Source organism: Lytechinus variegatus, chromosome 2, assembly GCF_018143015.1.
Source record: "Lytechinus variegatus isolate NC3 chromosome 2, Lvar_3.0, whole genome shotgun sequence".
Taxonomy (NCBI): Eukaryota; Metazoa; Echinodermata; class Echinoidea; order Temnopleuroida; family Toxopneustidae; genus Lytechinus; species Lytechinus variegatus.
The window spans coordinates 18303658-18329460 of NC_054741.1; the positions used below are offsets into that span (position 1 = coordinate 18303658).

A 25803-nucleotide genomic window follows, 5' to 3' on the forward strand; every position below is an offset into this window, starting at 1 on the left:
TAACATTAGATCTATTGCTTTAAAAGTTTTAAAACTAAAAATAATGATACATTTATGAATTTTGGCTACTTACAGAATTTGCATTGGATTATTTTTACAGTTTTTGAGCAATTTTGGATGTGACATGTATGCATTTACAACACGTTATGTAGCTTCGGAACTGCTTATCCCTGTGTCGTGATTTTGGTCTTAAAAGTTGTACAAGTTAGGATTTTTTGCATTATATGTTTTTCACGAAAAATGTTGAGGGAGGCAGTAAAAAAGGCCCCTCTCCCCTGAGTGGTATAGGGTGACTGAAATGAAAAAATATGGAGAAAGAAATTAGAAAGAATGTTCATAACCTGCACTTGTTCCAGCAAACCCCTTTCTAGCACAATTCATCACAGTATTACTAAACCTGAACTACTCAAACTCATTAAATAAGTACATTAATCTCCCTCCAGCTAAGGTTAGACATGATTAAGTGAGGAGATTGGAACTTTGTAGGGAGAAACAAGAACAAATCCTGGTGGATTTCCCCTTATGTACTAGCCACTGCTACCACTACCATCCACCTTAACTTTCTGACCATGATCCAGACCGCAACCTGAACAGCTGCTCTGTTGCTATTTAAGGGAACTGATGAAGCAAAGACCTCCAAAATCATACCATTTTCACTATTCAAGTAATTATATCTGAAGTCATTAACCAATATGTATTATACAAGGATTAGGGAAACATTCTTGGCATAACTGGTTAGATATAGAATTTTCAAATATTTTCTACGAGATTATTTTGATCTTTGGTTTGCAGAGTTTGTTTTGTCATACCAAATGTCAATATTAATTTTTCAGCCATGTATACATGAACTTGTTACTATTACAAGCCAGGAATCTAGATGTATTGCCAGTTCAGAAAATATATCAAGTATTTAAGATATTTAAAGAGTTAAAACCTGACTTGATGACATGAATATTTAAGCACAGTTTTCTCTGTCTATTAGACATTGATTGGGAATATTTAATGTTTCTTTTTTTTAAACAGGGCGAAAAGCTCTTGGTCCTAAAGAATGAATACTTCTATCGAGAATGGATAGAACCCAAACATGTCATCATCCGGTCTGCACAGTCGCAAGCTCCCAAACCGTCATGGCCGCCACCGGCTCCGGAACAACCCATGGAGACAGAGACCCAACCTGTAGCACCCACCAGAAGAAAAAAGAAGTCACATGATCACAGTTCGGCTCAGAATGGATCGTCAGGGAGTGGAAGGAGTAGTCCAAAGCCCAAAGGATCAGGTAGTCCTAGACCTACCATTTCAGCACCTATCTATACGGGACCAGTTGACCAACATTCTGTTGTTAGTGTAAGTATGATTATAGGATTATCATAGTGTTGCAGTATTTTGGAGTGGAGGATAGGTGAGGATAACCGATCTTCAACATTCAAAGCCATCATTTTATTTACATCTAATGAAGATATTGGAATACTCTTATTTTATGATGTTCTTTTGAACACCTTGTTACTAAAATATTTGGTCTTCCCTATAGATAGCAATTAGGCATTTTTTTAAATTCAATTCAGTCAATTATTTTGCATTAAAACTCTAGTAAAACCAATATAAATCAAATTTGCAAATAGAAACTGGAAGGAACCCTCCCCCCCAAACCCCCCCCCCCTGCAAATCAAAACATATCATGTTTGGGACCCATAGCCATAATTGTTTGTAATCTAGCACAAAATATATGCAGCAGTGACCAGTCAGATTCTGGTGACCTGGGTTTGATTCCCACTTGGTGTGCTAGTGCCCTATGGTAAGGCATTTATCCTCATTACCAGGTCCCTCAGAGAGGACCTTAAGCTGTCTGTCCTCTGTTTGGTTGCTTGTAGGCATTCATGCATCCTCAGAAATCAGGTCAAAATCATGACCGTTTACCATTTGTGATACTTATCTACTTGAACATTGTACATGAATGAAATTTCTTGAGAAAAAGAATTACAAAGAAAAATCAGTGATACCAGTTTGGGGAAAACATGATTGGAAATGTTGGAGAGCGAGAGGAAAGAAATCTAACAGGAAAGATTACTAGGAAGTTAAAATGGAAGGTGAAGGACATAGCATCAATAGGAGCCAATCACTATTACAATAAGGCTTCATTGGATCTTTAATTGCTTTGACCATTCTCAATTACATCAAGTTTTGTGCGTTTGAAGAAGACCCTCCGAATTTACTTTGGAGAGGGGTGAATGGGTTGAAATAATCCTCCAAAGACATAACTGTACGGTAATTTTATTTAGTGTTCAATCAAAAGTAAATGCACAGCAGATAAACAAATTACGAGTGCAGTGGTGGAGAGAAGAAAGGAAGAGGAAGGGGGATGAAAAGATCCATATGTGTTTTTCAGGTCTCATTATGGGATAAAAAGATAATGGTAATTGGATGTTCAGTCACCTGCAGTGCCCTTTCTTTCTCATTATTTTTGTCGTACATCCTGGCGCACAGGGCTAGTCATGCAAAAACCATGACAACCAGCATCCGACCGACCATTCAGGCTACCCACTTTGTCCTCCTTTTTAATTTCTTCTATTCTGCTTGTAATTGTGGATGAAAGGGTCGATTATACCAGCTTAGATAACTGTGGCTGCTGTAACAATGACAGACTGAAGAAAGGGGGGAGTTTTTAAGTTCTTCCAAAACACAAATAAATGAATGTTGATTTCTGCTGTGATTTCATACACTATTAATCTCTCTGTGGTCAATGTGATCAAATGGAGCAGAACAAGACGCACTCCAGTATGAGCCAGTTCACATTTGTCGATCAGGAAAGCAATTTTTTTTTTGAAAATCAGCTATGGGTGAAGACACAGAGACAGAATTGCAGTCAGTACTGGAAACAAATCAGCTGCTATATCTTATGTACATTGAATGGAATTTTGTTGATTTATCATATGGGACTTTGCCAACTTTGATCTATTTGTAAGACCCTTGTTCAAAGTATCATTTATGGTGATTGAATAAATCAATGAGCTCTCATAAGTATTTTTGGGTCAATTCACAATTTAATATCTCGTATATATACTTGTATGTAAATAATTCAAGTTTTGAAATTTAAACTTAGTATGATAATGAAAAGAAGTTACATGTAGGCCTGTTTCATAAGTCCCATAACAATCTGACTGTCAGCAACAACAACTAAAAACAAGTACTAACATTTCAAATTACATGCATAATGAGAAGAATGTGCAATAGTGGCACATATGCATGTAAAAACCATGATCATACAAGATTATTAGCCATGATATGTGAACGGACCTCCCAATTGGATAAATAAGGTGAAGAGAATCCTCAATAGAATTCGAAATAAGGAATTAAATACTTGCTTAATCACCCATTCCTTCCTGCTCCCATTAATGCCTACAATTATCAATAAATAGGCATGGAGCCAGGCGATGGAAACCATCAACCTCTCACCTCCTGTCTCTGTTTCTGTCTGTGTCTCTCCTCCCTTTATTCCTTTTGTTTTGATTAAATACAAACGACCCCGTTTATCAAAATCATTCTTTCGCACCAACTTCATAAAGATTGATGCCTGAATTAGAGCTTAATATTCTCTGAAAGTAGTTATTTATCTTTCCTTTTTTTTATACAGTTTGCGTAAAAGAAGTGGAAAGAGGGTCATAACCTAAAAATGCTTGTATTTTGTATGTCACATTATTTTGTGCATCATGCATTATGGACCCCTACGAAAAACAGTATGTGCTGATAGGGTGTTCCTTCCCACAAGTGGTAAATAAATAAATAAAATAAAAATAAAAATAAATAAATAAAAAAGATATTAGACCAAAATTAGCATCATTTTCGTAATGTCTTTTAGATGATATACTTTATGACTTGCTCTATTCATTTGAAGGCAGATGACGGGGGATAAATGTAACCAGGCGCAGATGCAGGGGTGGCGGTAGGTGCAGGCGCACCCCATTATTAAAATTTGAAAATGTAGTGGTGAACCCTAAAGCAATTCTTTATTGCGCACCTGTAAAATGAGCAATAACTCTTTTTTTTTGCTTGTCAAATTTTTTCGCACCAAATCGCACCCCTCAAAGTCTGACTGTGGATCTGTACCTGGTAACAAATAGGATACTTTATATCAGTGAGATCAAATTGATTCATCTCCAAATAAGAAAAAAAAAATTTCTTCAGATTTATATTTGTGTTTTTTTATCATTCATTTATGAAAATACTACGTTTTTAAAAAAAATATTGTATCAATGTATTTTTTTTATTTCACTGTTGTTGCTAAAATTCCATGTGTCATTGTTAGACACAAAATGATTTATTTGATTTTGTTTTACACTGAGCCTTTGTCCTTAAACATGAAGGAGACTAAAAGAAGAATAAAGGAATTTCATAGATTTGTTCTTTTTCTTTGATAGATGCATAAGAAAAAAAGAACAGAAGTAGGTTGCTCATTGTTAAAGAAGTTTTCCACTTGTCTATGGATTGGCTTTCTGCCAATCAAATGCACAAAATAGCTGGTAATACTCACACAGAATGTAACTTGTTATTTAGAACAAGATTTGTGGAAAGATGCAAAGAGAAAAGAGCATGAGTGTAAATCAATGTTATGGCAAAAGTATCATGTATTGGGCTGAAAATGATTATATCTGACAAAATAGAGTATTAACCAAGTAAAACACTTAAAATTTCATCAAAATCTGATAACAAATAAGGATGTTATTTTAAAGTTTAGAAATATTTTGTGAAAACAGTTTAGTGCACACCGTCATGGATAGGTGGGCTAATGGATGTCAAGTCTTCACTTTCCTTTTTCTTATTTTAAATGAAATCATAATAATTTCATATATTCATGTAACAAAATAATGCACAGTAATGATTTTCTTACACCACCTCACATCTTACATCGTAGTTAATTCAATTGGTTCTATTTTTGGAGGACAAAATTTGAATGAATGTAATTTTATATAATGAAATACAATTTATAAGTAGGGATATTACATCATCAGCTAGACATGCATAGAACTGCTTCACCAAAATAATGCAAAATTTTGAAATGTCATAATTTTGTTATTCCTTGTCCGGTTTTAATGAAATTTTCTGGGGGGTGTGTTTGGGTCTGATTTTCTCTATCTGTTCAAATTATATTATTTTCAGCCTGGAGTACCCCTTTAACTTTATGTTTGGTTTGATTTTTAAAGGCTTCAATTACAATGATGAATTTATTTTCATGTCTTTTTTCATTGATGATGACATAATCCGTCGACTAGTTAATTGCTATAGTCTAAGGTTATAACTGTGCCCCGGTATGAAATGAGTTAAAAACATGTTGACAGTCTTCATGATAATCATTCCTTGTTTACAAATAGACCTTGTATCATGGATTCTACCTCTGTTACTATCACTCATTTCTTTCTATTTTTATCCTTTCAGACTAAAGCTGGAGAGAAGGTGATAGAAGAACTGAGTCAGATTGAAGGAGTTAAGGATGCTCTGGATAAATTTGAGCAGGAGTCCCGGTTACAAGCCGCCAGTCCTCCTAGACAGTCTGCTGTCTCCCCTCCCCCGTCCTCATCCACCACCACCATCACTGCCACTGCCTCTTCTGCTCCTGATGATGATCTTCCCAAGCCTGAGGCGGTACATCCACCTCCGGTAGAAATACAGGTCTGTTATATTCAGGAGAATGTTTCATAATTAAAGCTCTGCAATTGAAATAAACCAACTTTTTAGAAGCACTTGCCCAGTTGGGCAAGTAAATATTTAAATATTTGGAATATACTTGCCCCAAAATCTATTTCACTTGCCTGAAAAAATCCTTGAAAAAAAAGTTTTACCTCTTCTAAAGAAAGTTTTGTGGTTTTATAAACCATTGACCTTTTCCTCTCGTTTGACATGAACTGATCTACCTTGTTATTGCTTTTCTTTTTCGGGCAAGTAGTTTGGTCTTCAAAACACTTGCCCGACTTATGTAGCACCCTGCAAATAATGATATTATTGATTGATATGGCTTCTCAATCAGAGACAAATTATATAATCAAAAACTAGTCATTAATATTCTGATTGGTAATGTATCATGTGCAGTGGGCTCCTGGAGAGACTTTCATGAAGTACGGTAGTAAATTGTATTACCGAACACTTTTCATAATTTCAATCATATCAAACACAATATCATAAAATTCATCAAACTTCATCCATACATAGACAAATACCTACAGAATATAAAGATGCAAAAATGTTGCTGAAATAATTTTTATTTTTTACGAAATCAGCCCCCGATCTCACTCCTCTTCGCTTGTGAAATATTTTGGCGAACGTGTGTTTCCTGTGAGAAAAGTAGAGAAAATAGCAATATCACTGATGAGCAATTTTTACCATATTTGATTGTTTTGAGAATATAAAGACTGAAAATGTGTTTTTGACAAATACTTCATCATCTTTCCATTCAAATTCCCAGGGATGTTGCAAAGTTTTGAGCGTATGAAATTATTTCTGCTGCATATGATGGCACGTTCGGTAATGCAACCACTCACTACAATTTACCAGTGATTTCCAGTGACAACTCTTACAAGCTGTAATCTTTGATCTGATTGGTTGAGAGAGATTATTGACAAAACAAATGATCCCCATTTTCTTCAGAATGCTTTCTGGTATTGACTTCGTGCTCCTAGAATAATTTTTTTTTCTAAGTAACAAACTTTTTTCAATTCTGTACAAAAAAACATGAAGTGCTGGGGAGATTTTAGGTGTTGCAATTTAAATCAGTAGCTTTACTGTTGAGAAATTATCTGTCTGTCTTTTCTGTTCTCTTTATACTTTCAATTGGTTCATATGATCTTGAAGGCTCGGTAGAACCAAACTACTTCTTTCATTTATCTACATACAGTACGAAGGTGGTTATGCGGTGCATGCTGTTATCATAGAGCTATACAGTCCATACAATTTATCTGCAGATAACCTTTGGCCAGCAATCTAAGTAGGAATAATCCCACTTTGAAGGTTAATAAATTGTTATTTGACAGCCCTTAAATCAAATCTTTACATTCTATCCTTGATAGGTTACTGATGAAGATAGGAAAGACGAGAATCCTGTGGCCATGGAGATTACTGAGAAGACAGAACCTTCCAAGGAGCCGACACCCCCTCCTTCTTCCATGCCTCTTGCTCCACCTGTCTCACAAGCAGTCTCAGAAATGCAGGTCAGGATCCCCTCAGACAATCCTTTCAAAATCATCCACCGCTTCCTTGCAAAGAATAAAAAGAAAGCTATCATAACCTCTTGCACATGCCTTTCATATTGCCGACTAACTCCATAATAGTGCACGCGGAGGTATGCTGTGTATAGTGGATGGTGGTTTCTACTTTAGTGTTGGGAGGGATGCCTTTCTTTTTCAGGAGAAATGACATATTAAACAGTCCACAGTTTGTCCTTTCAAATGTGAAAACATATGAAAGTAAATCTTGTAGGTTTCTGAAAGTGCTCCTTAACAATAGTGAATGCAGTTATTTCTAGATATACAACTCAATTTCTTCAGTTTTTATGTACCAAAAAGTGCCAAAGATTATCAACTTTTCTTGACTGACGGATGGGTTGATTGTATTTAGATGATAGGATACCGAATCACAGTCATTTCAGAGGATGATGCGTTGTTAGCCTACCACACCACATTTTTTTTTACCATCCCCTTTGCAAATTTTCGAACGATTTGAATTTGTATTTGCCCACAACCCCTAATCTTTTCTAGTCTTTAATACAAGCTTCATGAATAACAATATCCCATCAAAGAGGATGATGAATTGTTTCAATCAGAAAAAAATCAAAGACAAGCAAAGAAACTTGTATTAAAATCATGTGATTGGTGCATTAACGTTGGTTTAATTTGAATCCCGTTTGGATATTCTATTCCTATTCTAGATATCACCAAAAATTATCTTTTGTATAATGTGTATACAAATTCACTAATACCTACAGTAAACTTGGCTTAGATACTGTGTTGATGAATTTGCTTATTACTCTTTGATTGCTATTATTACACTTTCTTCTTATAAAAAATGGGACTTACTCAGCGAGCATGTAACGTTAAAGTTAACATTATCTCCTTATTAGATTCATACCTTTGATTGCAGATGCAAAATGCATGACATATAAAGCTCAATATCTTGATTTTCTTCTTTTTTGTTGTTGATCAAATTGCTTTGGTTTCTATATCCTTTATTTTATGTTTTTGAGAGAACTCAAAATCTGCATGCATGAGTGAGATCTGTATCAATCATAGTCGGGCTTACATCTTTATATCTGCTTTATACTTCCTTAAAAATTTTGTTGTTGCAATTGTTGAATATAACAAAGTGCTTTAATATGCAATGCATGAGTTTTTGGGGATAATGTTTTTTCTTTTATTGCATATCACTTTTAACCTACATCCAATGAAAATATATTAGAACAACCTATCTTCACCAATCTATTTAGATTCATAAGCACTTCATTTTTTTAAGTACCACACATATGTATAAAAGTACGTATACATGTATATATACATGTTTCAATTTTATTATCCTATTATATTCATCAGTTATATTCAACATGTAACATGAAATATGAAATGAACACAGAGATTAAAGTTTTGGTGATGTATGAATAATGAACTGATGTATTGGATCTTATTTCTTCTAGGTGAAGTTTTAAATGCATTTAGACATCCTGTATATGTCATGTTTTTCTTCAATCCAGTCATGAATTATGTAATCCTGTAGTACTGTAGGCCCATCTTCTCTCAGCTACATGTACATGTATGCTTCACGTTGCCTTTCTGTAGATCGAGATAAACAAATTTAAATCTAACTTTATAATCTTTCCTTTTAGGAATAGAAAGCGTAGTCTCACTCTAAATGATAATTTTAGTTGATAGTTATAAAAAAAGGGGGGGGGGTCCCTGCATGATTTTGATGTGGCCAATGTTAAATTGCACCATGATATTGTGTGTATTGTTTTGTCCAAATAATGTTTCTTTTCTTGACTCTTTCTCGTTTGTGTTTTCCCTTTATCCTATATAATGACCAAACTTTGCTTGAAATTTCTTACTTTAACCTGCACCCTGCTTTTTTTCCTTTATTGCTGTGTTGCTCTTTCGCTGTTTTCTTGCACTTGCCTGTCTGCTGGTGTACTTGGGTGCTATAGAAACCAGATGGTTCTCCTAGCGTTCAAAGGGCAAGAAAGCTTTTTGAGAGAGAAGCAGAAAAAGAAGCAGCCTCAGCGGCTCAACTAACCCCAAAGCTTGGGGGCAACCGCACACCCAAGTTATCAAAGGTGAGGGGCTGCAGTCAAATTCAAGCCAGCCATGTATCCCTGTCTTGCAAATACGAGCAATTATGATTTTGATGAATGCATTGTTTTCTATTGCATGATATACATTCTTTATTTTATTTTAAATCATTTTTTAAACTATATTCTTTTGACAAATTTGGAACGGTGCACTTCAATTACATGCCAGTTAAAGTGTGTTTTAATCATATTCAAATTCCGAGATCAGATTTGGTAAGTGTATGTAGGCCTGTTGCTTCATTAAGTGTGACAGTGCATGATTTTGAATTTTGATGGCTTGTCTTTTCACATTATTCTGTTTTGTAGAAGTTAATTGTATACTCTAAATAATAATTAATTTTCAGATGTACATACATAAGCATTGTGCATACACATGTTTTGATGATAGCAAAAGGGGGTATATAGAGGGAGCCATGGAAGTAGAGAAGCTGAAAATGGAAGATAAATAAAGATGGAGGGACGGAGACAAATATGCTTTTCACACTGCACATATTTTCCTTAACCCTGGGAAATTTGTGGGTCAAAGGGGGGGACTTAGCCCCACCAATTTCCCTGGGTTAAGCTTAGCCCACTTTGGTTTCACACTACGTTTTAGCAAAGTGGGCTCGCACGGTAAATAGTACGGTACTATCTGGCCGTGCAAAAAAGCAGGGTTAGCTGGCATATTGTGATGCTAGCACGACAATTGCAGTGCTAAGAGATAACAGTGTGAAACGAAACCGGGCTAAGGAAAAGTGGGGCAAAGCATACGCCAAGCACATAAGTTGAAATTGCACGTTAATCACTCTCTGTGTGGCAAAATCATCAATATTCATGAGCTGTGTGATAGTCTGGGATTGAGCATTAATCCCAGCTCAGCAAATAGTATGGGGTTAAGAAAGACAGTGTGAAACCAAAAAATATAGTATGGGGTTAAGGATATTCTAGGGTTAAGGATGGTATGGGGTTAAGGAAAAACAGTGTGAAAAGCATATACATGTAAGAGACATAGAGAGTGAGAGATAGAGAGGGGAAAATGAGAGAGAAGGGAGGTAATCAAATATGACTCACCATACTGATAACTCGTCTCTTTTGATATCTTCACCTTCAAGTACAAAGAGCTAAGAGAAAAGGATTAGATTTCTATAACTGCCAGAAGTACGAATATCAAGGTTTTAAAACTTGTTAAAAATCATGGAAAGGCCAAGGGCAATGATTTGGGTCAGAACCTTTTGTTAAGATTTCAAATCAGAGTGTGAATTCAAAGTGATAGAAGCAGAGTGGTATTCCAACGCTTCTCCAGATTATGTGACAACACTAGGGGAGTGTTGTCACTGAGGAAACAAATCTTGAGAATTTAATCCTTGACACTCATTCGACACAAGACCGTGTTGGAGAAGGCTCCGATCTGGTCTTTGGTGTGAAGATAGAAATACTACTACCTGCTCTCCACAATGAAGGAAATTGTAATCACAAATTTATGGACTGATGATCTAGATTATGGTGAGATCTGAGGGGGGTGGGGGGGTGGGGTGGGGTGGCAGAAAATAAAGAGATAGAAAGCAAGAGAGGTGGTGGGGGTGGATTGGTAGAGTAGAGGAGGGAAAGAGAGTCAAACTTAGGATTTTCATAAAAATAAAATTTCTTTGACTTTTCCAAATTATGCACCACACTTTAATATATAATAATGTTTTTTTAAAATCAATGTAGGTTCTTTATTCCAGCAAAATGTCTTTCTTTTTATGTATTCTGAAAGAAAAACTCTTATATATGTATATTTAGTGATATTATCAATTATTAATAATAATAGCTACATCATGCACACTTGTGATATTAAAAGTAGCTTGTAAACCTTTTGTACTGAGCAGCATATACAATAGAACATTTACAAATAATTCAATAAATTACCTTTTTTATATTTACTTAAATTGTTTTATATATACAAATATATGAATTATACTAATATGTTACATGTATACCCAAACTTGATCAATTAATTTGTATCATATCTTAATATTATTTGACACTGTTAAATGTGAATTAAAGATTGCTCGTTTTGTTTTACTTAATGAGAGGGAAAACAATTAATAGCTAGAAATTTGAGGTACATTTTAGTAAAGAATTGTTCATCTTTTAACAGTTCTAACAAATGTGTTATTCAGTATTATTGGAAAGGAAAAGGAAGTGACTTTCAAATATATAATTACATGACTTTAAATTTGTTTATATATTGACATGAATCTAGTTTAGTAATTAACAGCGCTTCATCTACATGTAAGTCCATATTGATTATCAATTGGTTTTGGTTTCATTAATGCGACATGTATGAGTTTTCCTGCATTAAGATTGGTGAAATTACCATTCATGAAAATGGAATCATTCAGTTTCATTACTTTTGTAAGATAATACTATCTATTGATGGCCCCATTACGATATTTTTTCTCAGTGTATTGTTACGAAGATTAATCACTCTGTATGTCTTTGCTAGTGTCTGTTATCTATGCACATAAAATTTGCAATTGTACAGTTTCACTGTTACACTAGAAACATCAGAGGATTATTCTTTAACCATGGCGTACCTTTTGCCTGAAAGAAACAATCATGATGTGCTAGATTACAATTTTTCTGTGAATTTCTCTGACGGAGTAAAGCACACCGAAAGTATTAACCATATCGAGTATGATTATTATGACGATGACGACGAAGTATTTGAAGTAAGTGAGACACAATGCTTTCGTAGTTTAATCTTTATTTAATGCGTGGAACCACTTATTCCTTGATGAAACCATGAATGTAGCCACTGATAACTATCATTTCATAGTGGTTTTACTAATAGCATTCCGATGTAATACATATGACCATGAAAGAAATTTGACTGCTCTTGGAATAAGATCAAAGACCTTTGTAATTAGCCGATATTGCTTTGATTGGAATGATATAGATAAATGATGTTGTTTGACTTATCTCTCTGGTTTTTATTCACAGAAACTTGTTCAAAACGGTGTATCTCCCGCTCATCACCATGATGAAGAAGAACATAACTTAGTCGGATCAGTAAGTATACCATTTCTTTTTCATCTCTTTGTTCCGGTAATTACTATTTCTTTTATGTATACAAGGTTTCATTTTATGAAGATTTCAATGGTACAGAAAAATATTGCTTACATGTATTTGCTCTCTCTTTTGCAAGTTACTGGTATAGTGCTGCCATTATATTTGCATATAATGATTTGAACACTTAGCTTGTCATTTTTTTGTACAGGATATAGAGATATTACCGATTAATCAGGAAATTATCAGAATGATGAGAAAATTGTTATGATTTCCATTCAACCACCTACATCATCATAATACTGTGTACGTATGTGAAGATGAATAAGGAGTAGGAATGATACTTTTTTTCATTTTGTCTGTGTGAGGTTGCCCACATTTTCAAATCTTAATCCTTGAACAAACGGATAAATTAAGTGGTTGACTTTCTCCTTTTAAAGAGTTTTGTGAATGTGGCCCACAATGTAATAATTCTTGAAGAATAGACAGTAAAGTCTGATAAATGTCCCATAAATCTGTTCAGAATTGAGATTACAGCCGAGTGTGTAATGGCTAATTTTGATCTTTGTAATTCTGTGAAAATGTTTGATTGCTTTGTTATAGAATGTGACTTCTGCTGATCTCTAGGTTGAATGGTTATGACTTGATTATGGATAAGAAGTTAATTTTCATGGAATGTTGGCTTGTCATAACCTTTCATGTGCCGCTGTCTTGATCCCCATAAACATATTATTTCTGCACAATTTGGGCAATATAAACTTTTGTGAGTCTTTAGGACCAGCATGCCAATTGGTCTACTTTGTATTCATGGGGTCTTAACTTTTTTGTGAGAGAAAAATCATAATCATGCCGCCCCCATGCCTTTTCTGGATGTTTTCATTAAAATAACATTTGACGACGACGACGAGTGGAGCCGTGTTTGAATATGTTATGATGAGCTTATAAATACGACAAGCTTATATTTGGGGAAAATGCTAACATCCTAGCTCATCAATTTACCAGTTGGGTGGTATGTATTGCTGGATGGCATTTATTTGAGGCATGTTTCTATTTGATTCTTTATAACTCTACAAGTCATCACCCCCCCAATGCCACTCGAAAGGCTCATAAATTACCCCCAAGTGATCAATTGCCCATTATACAAGCTAGCAAACTTTATATCCTTGGAGACAATCTAGCAGGAATAAAAATAAAAATTAAAGAATGAAGTGGGCCTCCTGCAATGGATTATAACTTTATACTCCCTATCTCCCCATTCTCTCATTCTTTATTCAGAGATTAACAGTAGCTATTTCCATTCTACCGTTTGTTGTGCATTAATTTTGTGGATTTTTTTATTGCGCCCTCTGAAATTGAATGCTCTTCCGTCAAAAGGTTTGTCTTTTGTCAAGTCAAGAGTCTTTCCCCAGATTCATACTGTGCCAGAACACAGGTTCTTGCAGCGTACCCTCGACTATTTCTGTTTGGAATGTGATGCAGAGGGAGAGGGTACAAGTACGGCAGTCGTCTTTTTAGGATATAATTTGTTGTACCAGATTGGAATGAAAAGATTAGGGTGTCTGCCTGGCTTGAAGCCGACCGGTTATCCCGATTCACAGCTCCACCGATGAAGCTTGCTTCATGTCCCCTAAGCTAGATTTAGATTTACATCTGTCCAACATTTTTCACCCCAAATTCCTCATTTGTATGGAGCCTGACGTTCATTTATCACTGGTAACCCCCGAATGAGGAGGCATTAAGATGAGAATAGGGAGATGCTCGCGGGATAGAACGAGGGACCCGTTCACTGTCACAATAGACACCTGTGTTCGTCCTTTGATTCTGAAGTGACAAGTTGAACATGTATTGCGTGTGATTGATCAGATTGCGCTTCTTTGACTATTGATTGGGGGTAGTTTGGTGGCATCTTTTGTTCCTGGGTTTAATGCTGGCCACGTTTGAACCATTGTGTCATCAGGTCATCAAACCTGTGGAGATACACTCTTGGTTTGATGGTCTTTGTCATCAAGGATTTATTAACATCATATGTATGATTGCCTCATCCTGTACATGCAGGAAGGATTCCCTGAATTCATTCTTTTTCATGGTAATCATAGTCCTAATACCAAATTGCATCTGGCCTACTTGTCTGTTTTAGATAAGGTTGAATAAATGTTGAAATAAAATGGCATGAATATGCAATAAGCAAGAAATGAATAAATATGCATTCTGATATTCCTTCGGTCTTCAATATTTTTGTTTGTCCTGTTTTTTTTAATAAAGTACTCTTTATTCATCTATTAGAGCTTCACCAATCTCGACTAACCTGAAATTTCAAAGAACACTATAGTGCTTTTGAATATACAAACATTTTTTTTATTTCTAGAAATGTAAGAATTTTTCTTTTACAAACTATGAACTAGATATCACAATAGAAGTAAGAATTTTCCAAGAGCATTCAACATTTCTTAGTTGATTTGAAGTTGTTTACAAGAATTATTACAGATTAAAAATAACCCTTATTGATGTAATTCTCTTTATCTCTGGCAGCAGAAATAATTGTCCTTCCCTTTTATTTTACAATGAGAGAAAATGGTAGACGGCATTAGATGCTTTTGGAGACAGAGAGATTAGGAACTTGTTTTTCGGCCACCAATCCCCCAAACATCCGCTTAAACACCAGAGAGAACAAAATACTGTTTTGTCAAAAAAGATCCCATCCTGAATTAAGAGTCTCAGGAGAGATTTTAAAAATATGAAAAAGGAAAGATAAATGTGGAAAGAAAGAGGATGGGTAGGGGCCCCTTCCATCTCTTTCATTCATGTTGAAATGGAAATCCACTTGAGGGGTTTTGTATGTTATCTGTTTAGTCCCATCTATAGAGTATTGAGTCCTTATGTTCAACATGGAGCGATAATCTTTCTTTTGAGATCAATCAAATGAAAACCTCATCTCAGGGTTTCTCCCTCAGTCAAACTAAAAATCACATGACCAGTCAGTTTAAAGTGGATTACAGTGGACCATAACAGGTCCCCTGAGACTCCTGTCTCGCCATCACCAACTCCCCCAAATAGAGAGAAATATTTAACCAATCATATTGAATGCAAGGTCAATTTGATGTCAGTGATTGGTGTTGAATCCAGATTTTTGTAATGCTACGGTCACACCCGCAAAACAGACTCCTGTCCGACCGAAAGTTTTACATTATTTTCAATGACATAACATTGGCCAGTTTAGAGTCAGTTCCATCGATGTGACTGGTGTATAAGAGAGGACTTTTTGTAAATGGTCAGAATTAGAAAAGCACCATGTGGAAAATGCTGTATATCCAACCATATATGAATCTTACAATCATTCACTCACTTCTTGAGCTATCATTTATCAGGGGCCCGTTGCAGAACGAGTTGTGGTTAAACTCAAGTAAAAAAAAGATCAAGTGTAAGTCCTGAATGCATGCTCTTGATTGGTTGAAAATCAAGTTGCGAATGATTTTTTGGAATTGCGTTTATTCTTTCTGTAACATCAGGCCCCTGGAATCTAGTGTTAATTAGCCATTTCTTCATCTTTTGTTCTACATCCAGATGATCCAGATGACCTACGGGTCTTAACGTTGATTTTTCTTTTCCATTTACCTTTTACAAACTGAAAGACATGGCGATAGTTATCAATACTTTACAACAAATATGCACCTTTACCTTGAAGATTTTTGTGGATACGGTGTCTCACTACATTACTCTCATATCCACCAATATGGATGCTGTATGTGCAGTTCTGATGCAGCAGGTTGCAAAAGATTGGAAGGGATATTATAACAAATATTGTTGAAGGAATTTTGATTCATTTTGCATTTTCTGATGTGTTTTCTGATACAGGAAATTTAAAAGATAAAAAATATGTGGAATGAACTAAGCTGAAACTGAGATTTAGATAGATCAAAGTTTTTTATTTCTTCCTCCTTACTGGTCTTAGTTTCTAACATTGTGAGATAAATTCTCATCCATATTTCCACACACCAAAACATGGCTGGAAATTCAGTAAAATTTTTATACTTGAGAAAAGTGGAAAAGAAATTAAATCAGCTTTACAATGGTTATATGGTTTTTCGTTGATGTGACTTAGATATTTATTACTTCTTTTGAAATATTCTTTTTCCCCCTTTTTTTTCTTTCTTGTTCATTTTCGTTTCCCATTATATTTAGGGTGGGAATGACTGCATCAAATACTCAAAGGCAGCGTAATGATGCTGTGAACGCTTCCTGCAGTTATTGGTTTATGGTAAATTCTAGATTATCATAAACCTCAGGTCAATTCCCTTTATATAATATCTTTGAACAGAGTTTTGAATAGGGATTACCTTTTGAGAGCGAAGAAAGAAACTGAAAATCACATGTGTACAATGACACCTTTGAAGAACTAAAGCATTGAATAGTGCATCACATTAATAAACTTGTACAATTTATGACTTTTGCTTGTCATAACCATCCTATTATCCCCTTGTATTTGAGAACGTCGCTCATCAGCACCCATCCATTACCCTTTTTGACAAATTTCCCCATGTTAGTCGTTCCGGCCTTTGTTCCGTTTGTAAGAGCTTTTTCTTCCTTTTCTTCGTCGGTGGACGGGTGTATCGGTGGTAGCCCACAGCCCGAGATTAGATAATGATTTATTCCTGCGCTATCAGTCATTCCTTCAATAGAATTTCCACAAGAGAAGGATCCATAACAAAAACATTTATGTAGAAACAGATTTCTCATTAACTCATGGACTAAGGCCATATAGGTAATATCAATTGTGAATAGTCCCGGTGCCTTACTTGTGGATTAAGCCCCGATGATTACCCCATGTTTGAAAAATGATCCTGGCTGACAGGTCATCGAGTCTTCCTCATTCATCATTTTTTTTCTTCATCAATTGTTGTTTTTGTTTCTCTATTCATTTTCATCATCTTTGGGGATTGCGTGTATAAATTAGGTGAAGACAGCTTTCTGCTGATGTTCAGCGAGATGTTCTACATGTGAAGAACATTTCCTTGAAGGAAACAGATAAAAGTAGTCTGGTCGCTAAAGTGCTGGTGGGATTTGCCATCAAGTTATTGGTGCAAGAAAAAACAAACAAGGAGTCTTTTATCTTCCTGTCATAATGTGCATTTACCATATTAATGATAGTCTGTCTTATAGTCATGATTGTGTGTGTTAACCTCATTATAGGTCGGTCAGTTACCTCCACTCAAATTCCAACTAGTGATTGATCAAATGTTCAATTCTTATCAACAGCTTTTTTGTCGACATGCATGTGTTTTTCCTTGATTTTTTTTTTGGGGGGGTAAAAGTTTTGAGGCATTCTTAATCATTTCTTGTATCAAAAAAGAATATGAGATTGATTTCTAGGGTAGTCTACATCTGTCTTGAGGTAATTTTTCTGTGCATCTATTTAGAAACCCCCCCTGAATTCGTTTACAGAAGGATATGAATGCTATGCAATTTATGATGAAATTGAATAAATGAAATAGTAGTTATATGGAGCCCGTTGCATATGAAGACTTACAACATTGTAAATTATTGTAACTTCTGATGTTAACAAAGGCTCAGCATTCAATAAAATTAAGGTTTCCATGGTAGTAACCAGTGCCCTAGCTAGACCCATTTTAGTGGTGGTCGCTATTTCACAGCATTGCAAAGTTTTTTCAGGCCGAGTTACAGGTCCTAAGCCAAAAGTGAAGGAATATCAATGTAATAACAATCTGACTTTAGCAAATCTTTGAAAATAAACCAATATTTATCAAATATACGAATGTTTAATGTAAATTATACAAACAAAACAAGATTAAATATGGAAATGAACACAAGTGCAACTCCTCTTTGCAAGGAGTTGCGTCTGAAATACTTTTCCTTTGAAATTAGTGGTGGACGGAAGCAGTGTTTTTCATAAGTGGTGGTTAGAAATCTTGTGTGCTGGTTGGGCCTGATCACTGCCATCCACTATAGCTAAAACACTGGTAGTTACCATATAGGTCTGATCAATAAAAATCATAATGAAACTGGGTCCAAGAATATTCCATCTTCACTGTTTTTTACCTTTATCAAATGTGTTCTTACCCACGTGATATGCATGTTATTTTTACTTCAATGTAGTTAAATACACCTATCCCACACTGTGTCAGGTAATTCCTTTTTTTATACTATTTTCCCAAAGTTTTAACTTCTTTCATTATTTATAGAAATTACAGTAGCTTTAATGGCCCATATTCCGAGGTAAATGGGTGAACGGCACGCCTAGTCCGGCGCTCTCTCTTCTTTTTTATTTCTCATTTCTTTTCTTTGTTAAAGATCTTTATGGTAGGGTTTAGGGTGAGTTCTTTGGATTTCATTTTTTTTGCATCTTTTTTTCTTCATTGATGTTTCTTGATTTTATATAGATATAAGTGATAGACTGTGGTTTGCCTCAAATGGACAGAGGTATGTTTTTGATATCTATATTACAATGTTAAAAACATGTCAATGTTTTATTTTCTCTCAGGGTGTATCCTTTAACAGTAGATTAGTAAAAATATATATGATTTACAATAATTCCACTTGTATTTTGTTTTTTTGACTGAATTGGTGTTTGACATGGCTATTGATTAGCAAATTGTTGGCAAAAACCCTCTACCATTAATATTGGCCCAAATCATTATCAATAATTTCATTAAGGTATGAATTATTTAGTTGTCACCAAGGGGCAGATACAGTCCATATACTATGAATACAAAATCCATTCGTTTTCTCAAATGTCCCTTTTTTCAGAATAATATGTTTGACCCCCTTTCAATATATAAACACCATCTCCACTGAAAGAAATTTATTTCTTGGGAATTTAAAGTGTTAAAATATGGAAATTGATATGCTATTCATTTCTTCGTCCTCAAAATATTCAGTTGGCTATCTTCTTCATACTATATCAATTTTCCTTGAATTTCATTCTTTCAAACAATAAACATCCACCCATTTATTCCTATTATCTCCCCCACAAATTATACCCTTTAACAATGTTGTTTCGTACGTAATTGTCATTAATGGATTCAGATTACACCCACATAACCTTTGTCCCTCTTGAAATTCTCTTCCGTTATGTAATTAAATTTATGTATGAAGGAATCGCCTCGTTTCTTTTGTAGATGTCAGCTGTCAGTATCAAAAACATGTACACCACCTTTACTTCCAAGAATGTGTTCTTTGATAATAACTCTGAGGGCTCAAATAAAAAATGAAATCATTTAACCTTAAAAAGAAAGTGTGAAAAACGGTCATAATGGATTTCTTTGAAAATGTCATGCATGTGTACAGTGATATGATTGACTGTCCCCTCTATCATTTTGTTATTTCATTTTTATTATCAATAGTTTTTTAATTTTCCTTAATACCACCTTTACCTTTTTTACAAAAAGTATATCTGTCTACTGTCCTGCGATTTCCGCCCTTGTTCCTGGCCAAGAGACCAACAAATTATTTCATGTCTTCTTTTTTTTCCTTGACTGAAACTGTATTTTTGCATCATCTTATTTATATCTACTTCAGAAGATGAAAACAAACTTAAGTTCTTGAGGGTCTACAAAAATAGAAATATATGTATGCTTACTGTAGATTTAATGGTGCTTTATTTTATCTAAGTACCTTGGAGTCCTTTACTTGGACTCCCCAGGGTTTAGAAAGCATGTTATTTTTCATGTTGAGGCACTGGGATTAACAGTTAGGTGTTTTCAACTCAACCTTTGATCCATGGTACAGGGCCAAATAGTGCAACGAGAGCTGTCATAATAATGTGCCACACATTTCATGGAAGCTACGCATTATGACACGAGTGACCGGAAACGAATTTAGAGTAGAGTAGGGACAAACATGGATTAATTGACGAGGAACAAACCTCTTTGGTTTCTAAATCCTGTTAAGGGTGTCTCCATTGCACCCTTCTTCGCTATACCTCCTTTCTTCCCCAGTCTATTGTCTTGCAGGGATTTAACTGTTTTCAGTTGTACCAACACAGACGGATTAGTAGGCGGATTAGCTGCTAAATCTGTCATAACAGTCTGAGCTCCTCTTTAGCGGGGTAAAAGTCCAGAAGAGTGGAGAAATTGAAAAGTTTTCAGAGTAAGAGAGTGGATTGGAATCGGTCATGCCGGGCTCCTGTAAAGCCAGGGCTCCGCACACACCTCCTCAGCCACTTTGTCTCTGCCTGTCGCCTGGGTTAGCACCTAGCGTGAATGGTGGTAAAAGCCGGGCTTTGTGCGGCGTGCTCTAATCGGCCTCGCGGTGCCTGCCCACATACTCATTACCATTGTGAGGCAGAAGTGAGAGAAAAAGGATTTTAGTCCAACTTGGGATGTAAATATTTTGTTGCTTTTAGAAGGCCAGGTAGGTGAGTGACAAGGCAAGGGAAAGGATTATGTCACCCACGGTTAAGCGAAGGTTCAAATAAGAAGGCCTTCGAGATGTGTGACGTTTCTTTGTTAAATGGGGAAATGATGGAAACTTATTTCCTATCTTTTGCAAATGTTCTCACTCGTTCGTCACTTTCATTTCCCCTTTATATCAATTTATTCACAACATTTTCCTACTCTACCGGTTTAACCTCTGCCAGTTACTTGCTGAGAAAAAAATATAAAAATTCTTAATTGAAATGCAGATGTCCGATGATGCATCGTAACCTATTCACAGGACCGTGTTGAGGAGTGTTTTTCCCGTGATCAAAGAACCAATAGTACCAAATAAAACTTGTCTTACTCTGGAAATTGAATTCAATTGAATTCCTTCCTTTTATGTACAAAATCTTAAGATTTGTGTTTTTCCAATTTCCATTCAGACCTCTCTTTTCATGATCAAGTGGTGCAGGGGTGGTCCAGATGTGCTCGATGCTTCTGAAATGCTGTAAACACTTCAAACCTCTCTTCAGGGTAGCTGCGTGTAAGACACGGCCATACTCTGTCAGTCAGAAAGACCCTAAAAATGCCCCTTGTTATTTTATTGTAAAGAATCTTGCTAAAATTTACTGGGCTTGTGAAATTTAGCACATTATAGAACCAAATTACCATGGTGGTCCTAAATGTTTTGGTGGTATTTCAAAAAGAAAAGGTGATGTTGGACAGAGTGGCATGATGATACATTTTGTTGGTGAACATTTCTTCACCCGTTGATACCAGCAGTGCTTCGTTGGTCATTGTATTATAGTCCTTGCCTCCTTGGTGACACACAAAATATAACAGAAATCATTTCTTTTACTCTATCTGTATAAAAGAACTGATAATGATAGCAATAATGATTTTAATTGATTAACCCAGGATTGTCTCTTTCAGCAGTAAGCTGTTCTTCCCATAGGCCCTGTATAAGATAAAATATCCCTTTTTAAATAGGGATTGAAACCACAACCTCCTGTTCATCTGGTGGGTGCGCTGACCACTGAGCCACCTTGCCCAGCTAATAATTAATCTAGAGAGTTGGGAGAAGGAAACGTTTGATTCAGGTTGAGAAAGATAATTTAACTTTTCAAATAATCATAATATTTCGACACAATATATGGTTGAGATCTACATTGTGTACCATCCGTAATGAGAACTGACTCACATGGTTCATGCTGCTTATATACTTTCCACACTTCCTTATAGCACATTATCAGGAATAAAAATTCTAACTTAAGTCTTCATTTTGGAAGGAATTTCTTTGAGATTTTGAAGCCTTTTTTTCAAGGAAGAAAGAACATTGTAACATCTATCATTCAAATCATTACTAACATTTTTTCTGGTTTAGAATTTTATTCACATTTTCAAATTTTTCACTCCATCAAAATGCACTTGTGTCCGTATCAATATTTTTAGAACCTCGCCCTGTTTCTCTATTCTTTCTTGTTTTCTACTTTATTGAACTCATTTTCTGCGGTTTTCCACCAAATTTTGCTTTAGCTTTTCACGCCTTGTATCTCTGCCTTTCTACCTCCCCCTCTCAGTCCTGGAATACGACCAAGTATCAGACAGGCAATATCATAAATCTTGCTTTCCTCTATAGTTGAACTGCATAATTTGCCTTGGTGGAGACCAAAAGTATTAGCTACACCTAATCCAAATTATTCTGTAATCATCATTAGTGTCTCTACACGACCGGTGAAAAGAAGAAAAATGGGTGCCCATCCCGCATTCAAGTGTGGCTGCAGTGATTATCATTAGGTTCGTTTGTGTTGTGTGTTTGGGTTTTAAGGGTGTAAGAGATCGGAGAAAGAATGGGAGAGACAGGAACAAGGAATCGGGAGATGTCGTGGAAGGCATTTCTTCAAGTGTTCGTGTCGTCAATGAAGTCATTATGATCTTAACAGAAAAAACAGTATTTGGGAATGTGGTCATTAATCTTTGCAGTAGTTCTTTTGGAGCAGATAAAGGAATTGGATTGCATTTGGTTTGATGGATGGATGTTGATGAATAGGAAAGGGGCTTGCAAATCGGCTGATCATTTATTAAACTGGACCTGGAAGACAGGTAGTGATTTGGGATGGTCTACGGCAGACAATAGAAGGTGGGGAAGAGAAGGAGTCTTTCACATTGACTGATTTGAAAACTGATTTTGACTTTGATGATCCTTCCATAATCAAGGCTTTATCTTTCTGCACAGATCCCTTTAGGTTTGGGCCATTCTTGTTGCTCAGCATTCATAACATGGCATGATCAATGAATCATTAAGTTATTGTTACAGAATACTTACAGGTGTTGATGACATTGCAACTTCGCTCTTGTAAACACTAGGGATTTGTAGATGGCAGCGTTAGTTTGAGTTGGCTCCTCAATCTCTCGCATGACCTTGACAAACTTTGGAGAATTGAAACCAAAAAAATCCAGAGCACTAAATTATTCACACTCATATTGTTTGTATATGAATCAAACGAAATATCGCCTCACACTCTCCTATGATTCTCAACCTAAAGTATAGAGAAAAAAGGACTAGTGTGAATTTTCCTCAAGTGATTATTTCAGAATGACCCCTTCAAACTGACCATTAGTGTCCCTGGACATCGTTAGAAACTTTGTAAATGACCATGGTGCCCCGGTGACCATTGATTAATCCTTTTAATGGAGTGCCCCAATGGATAGGAGGTGGAGGGGTACTTAGCAGGGGGAGGGACGAGGAGGAAGAATTCTCCAGTAAATCAAAAAGAAGAAAAGAGTTTGTCTTTTCTTCTAATGCTTGTTTACTGGAAACAATTCTTTGAGGTGAAAGGCGTAATGGTATTTGGCTCAGATTGTAGGTTGTTAAGAGGCTATACCTACTAATCACCAATCCAAAAAGCAGTGTGTGGTAACCATTAGTCAAAGGTCTCTCTGTATCTCTGCTTCTTATTGATAATGTGTTTTGACACACATTGTCATCTTCTAATGGATTCCTTGTCGTATTCCCTGTCAAAGTTACCACTTGTTCATATCAAAGTGAAGAATTATTAAATTATCAACTATTTTTAGATGAAAATTCTTATATTTCACTACTTTTTACTTCTCCCCTATGTATTTCTGGCTATTTTGGGTATGCATATTTTGTATTCTTTGCATTGTAGCCTTTGCTTTGGAGCTTTGCATACATTTGTAAGAGTGCATTTACAATTTCACATCATTGTCCATAGTTTAGACAGAATGGTTAATTCAATTGAAAAAAAAATGAATTGAATATTAAGTAAATTTTCAGTAGGATCTTGATTGGATATGTTCAAAGATTTTCTCTTTGATATTGGAATGTATTCCACATTCCATTCTGCTGTAGTCTGTGTATAGTCATTGAAATGTTTTACTTCTTGGAAACATTTTGATATCTTAGTAAGACATATCCCACTTGTTCTCTTCAATAATTTCTTGTTTGTCGTATTTCCGCCCTTCCTCTTGGAATGAAATCCGGTCTATTTCAAGCAGGTTCTTTACCTTTGTAGAATTATTCTTATTTTCTGATTGAGAATAGATTTTAGGGGTGTATCGGTCAGCAGGGAGTCTAAACCCCCGACTCAGACCGGTCAGACAATAGCCCCAGTCCTGTTAAAAGCACCCTACAATGGTCCTTATCTTCCCCCCTCCGAGAGTGATGAATGGTTTTTATTGAGCCCACACACTATTCTTACTAAGACGAACATGCTTGAGCTTTTAATCTTATGTGATTACACAGCTTTAAATTCCCATTTTCTGTTCAATTTCTGTCATTCTTTTGTTTAGCAATTCCTTTTTCTGCATCTAACATACATATTTCTTTTCCAAATCCCTTTGTTGTGTTTGCCAAGACGAGTTCCATCTTTATCTTGGATTGGGTACAATATGAGTTGGATGTTAGTAACCAGATATACATAAGGTTATAAAATGAATCAATTGTATTGGTGAGTTGTGGTCCTAATTTCATCAAGAAGATATTTCGCTGAGTGAACTTGAAGTTGATAAAATGTGTAAATCCTGAAATAGTATTGCATGTGATTTTGAATAGTCACTGTCTTCTACAGATCTTACTTAGATCTGAACACAGTGGTGATACTTTTATGGGCTTCATCATTCATGATTAATGCCAGTGGAGACTTCTATCATTCTTACTTGATTTTATTCATTATCTATTTATGTATTTTTATTTTTAGGGGGGGGGGTTTTCATGATATCAGTTTCTTTGACCTTGCTTAGATTATTTACATTTGGGTCACAAGAATACAAAGGGATTACTTTAAATATAAGTTACTGAGATGTCAAATTGTATGATCCATTTGCTTTAATTCTCTTGCAATTCCATGCAATTATCCCACTCTGATCATAAATATCTTCTTTTTTTTTGGGGGGGGGTTAATAGGGAGAGAGAATTCCCAATCATACTTATCCTTCCCAGGCAATTAATAGTTTTAGGAGTCAAATGAGCTGATACATTGAACCTCTTCTGTTATGGATTTATGTAACTATTGGCTTTCCATAGTTAAACCACAACTTAATACCCGAGTTTAAATTAAACCCGACTTCAGAATATGGGCAAATGACATTATGTACCCAATATGTAGCCTATTTAGCTTGAGCCTTCAATAAAATGGCTCAGCTGCCAAGACATGGTTCCATGTTTTGGTGTCAATATCATTCATGGTTCTTGGATTTTTTTTTTTTGGGGGGGGTCCCATCTACACCTGGGTTCCTGGATGGAGAGTGGCCAATGCAGATTTATGCATGGGGGCAATTGGAATTTGGTACCTTAATGGAAATGATCTTGTGCCTATGATATTGATATATAACAGTGAGATAAAATTAGACTTATGCAGCAATAACTCCAGTTCTTCAAACTCTGCTGGATAGTCTCCTATGCGGAAAAGAAATTATTACGCTCATATTGAGCAGAGTGATAGAATCTTATATCACATCATTCAACCCCCAAACAATCCCCATCTTTGAGAAAACGCAAGGAAAATTTGGGTTATATACCGTGGAGTAGAAATTACTACTTGCGTTTGTGTCTTTTATTGATTT

The 25803-nt window shown here is 35.6% G+C and overlaps 1 protein-coding gene across 6 annotated transcripts in view; it reads left to right on the top strand.

Moving 5' to 3' along the window:
• Positions 1-25803, top strand: part of LOC121407484 (ankyrin repeat domain-containing protein SOWAHB-like) — a 61740-nt gene that overhangs the window by 25898 nt on the left and 10039 nt on the right. For 4 of the 6 annotated variants that reach the window (XM_041598582.1, XM_041598584.1, XM_041598583.1 and 1 more), the window contains exons 3-7: positions 1024-1344; positions 5428-5661; positions 7053-7193; positions 9173-9301; positions 12281-12349. In XM_041598582.1, the coding sequence (XP_041454516.1) occupies positions 1024-1344; positions 5428-5661; positions 7053-7193; positions 9173-9301; positions 12281-12349 (894 nt within the window). The remainder of the gene's footprint in view (positions 1-1023; positions 1345-5427; positions 5662-7052; positions 7194-9172; positions 9302-12280; positions 12350-25803) is intronic. The other 2 variants (XM_041598585.1, XM_041598587.1) reach the window with 1 other exon arrangement.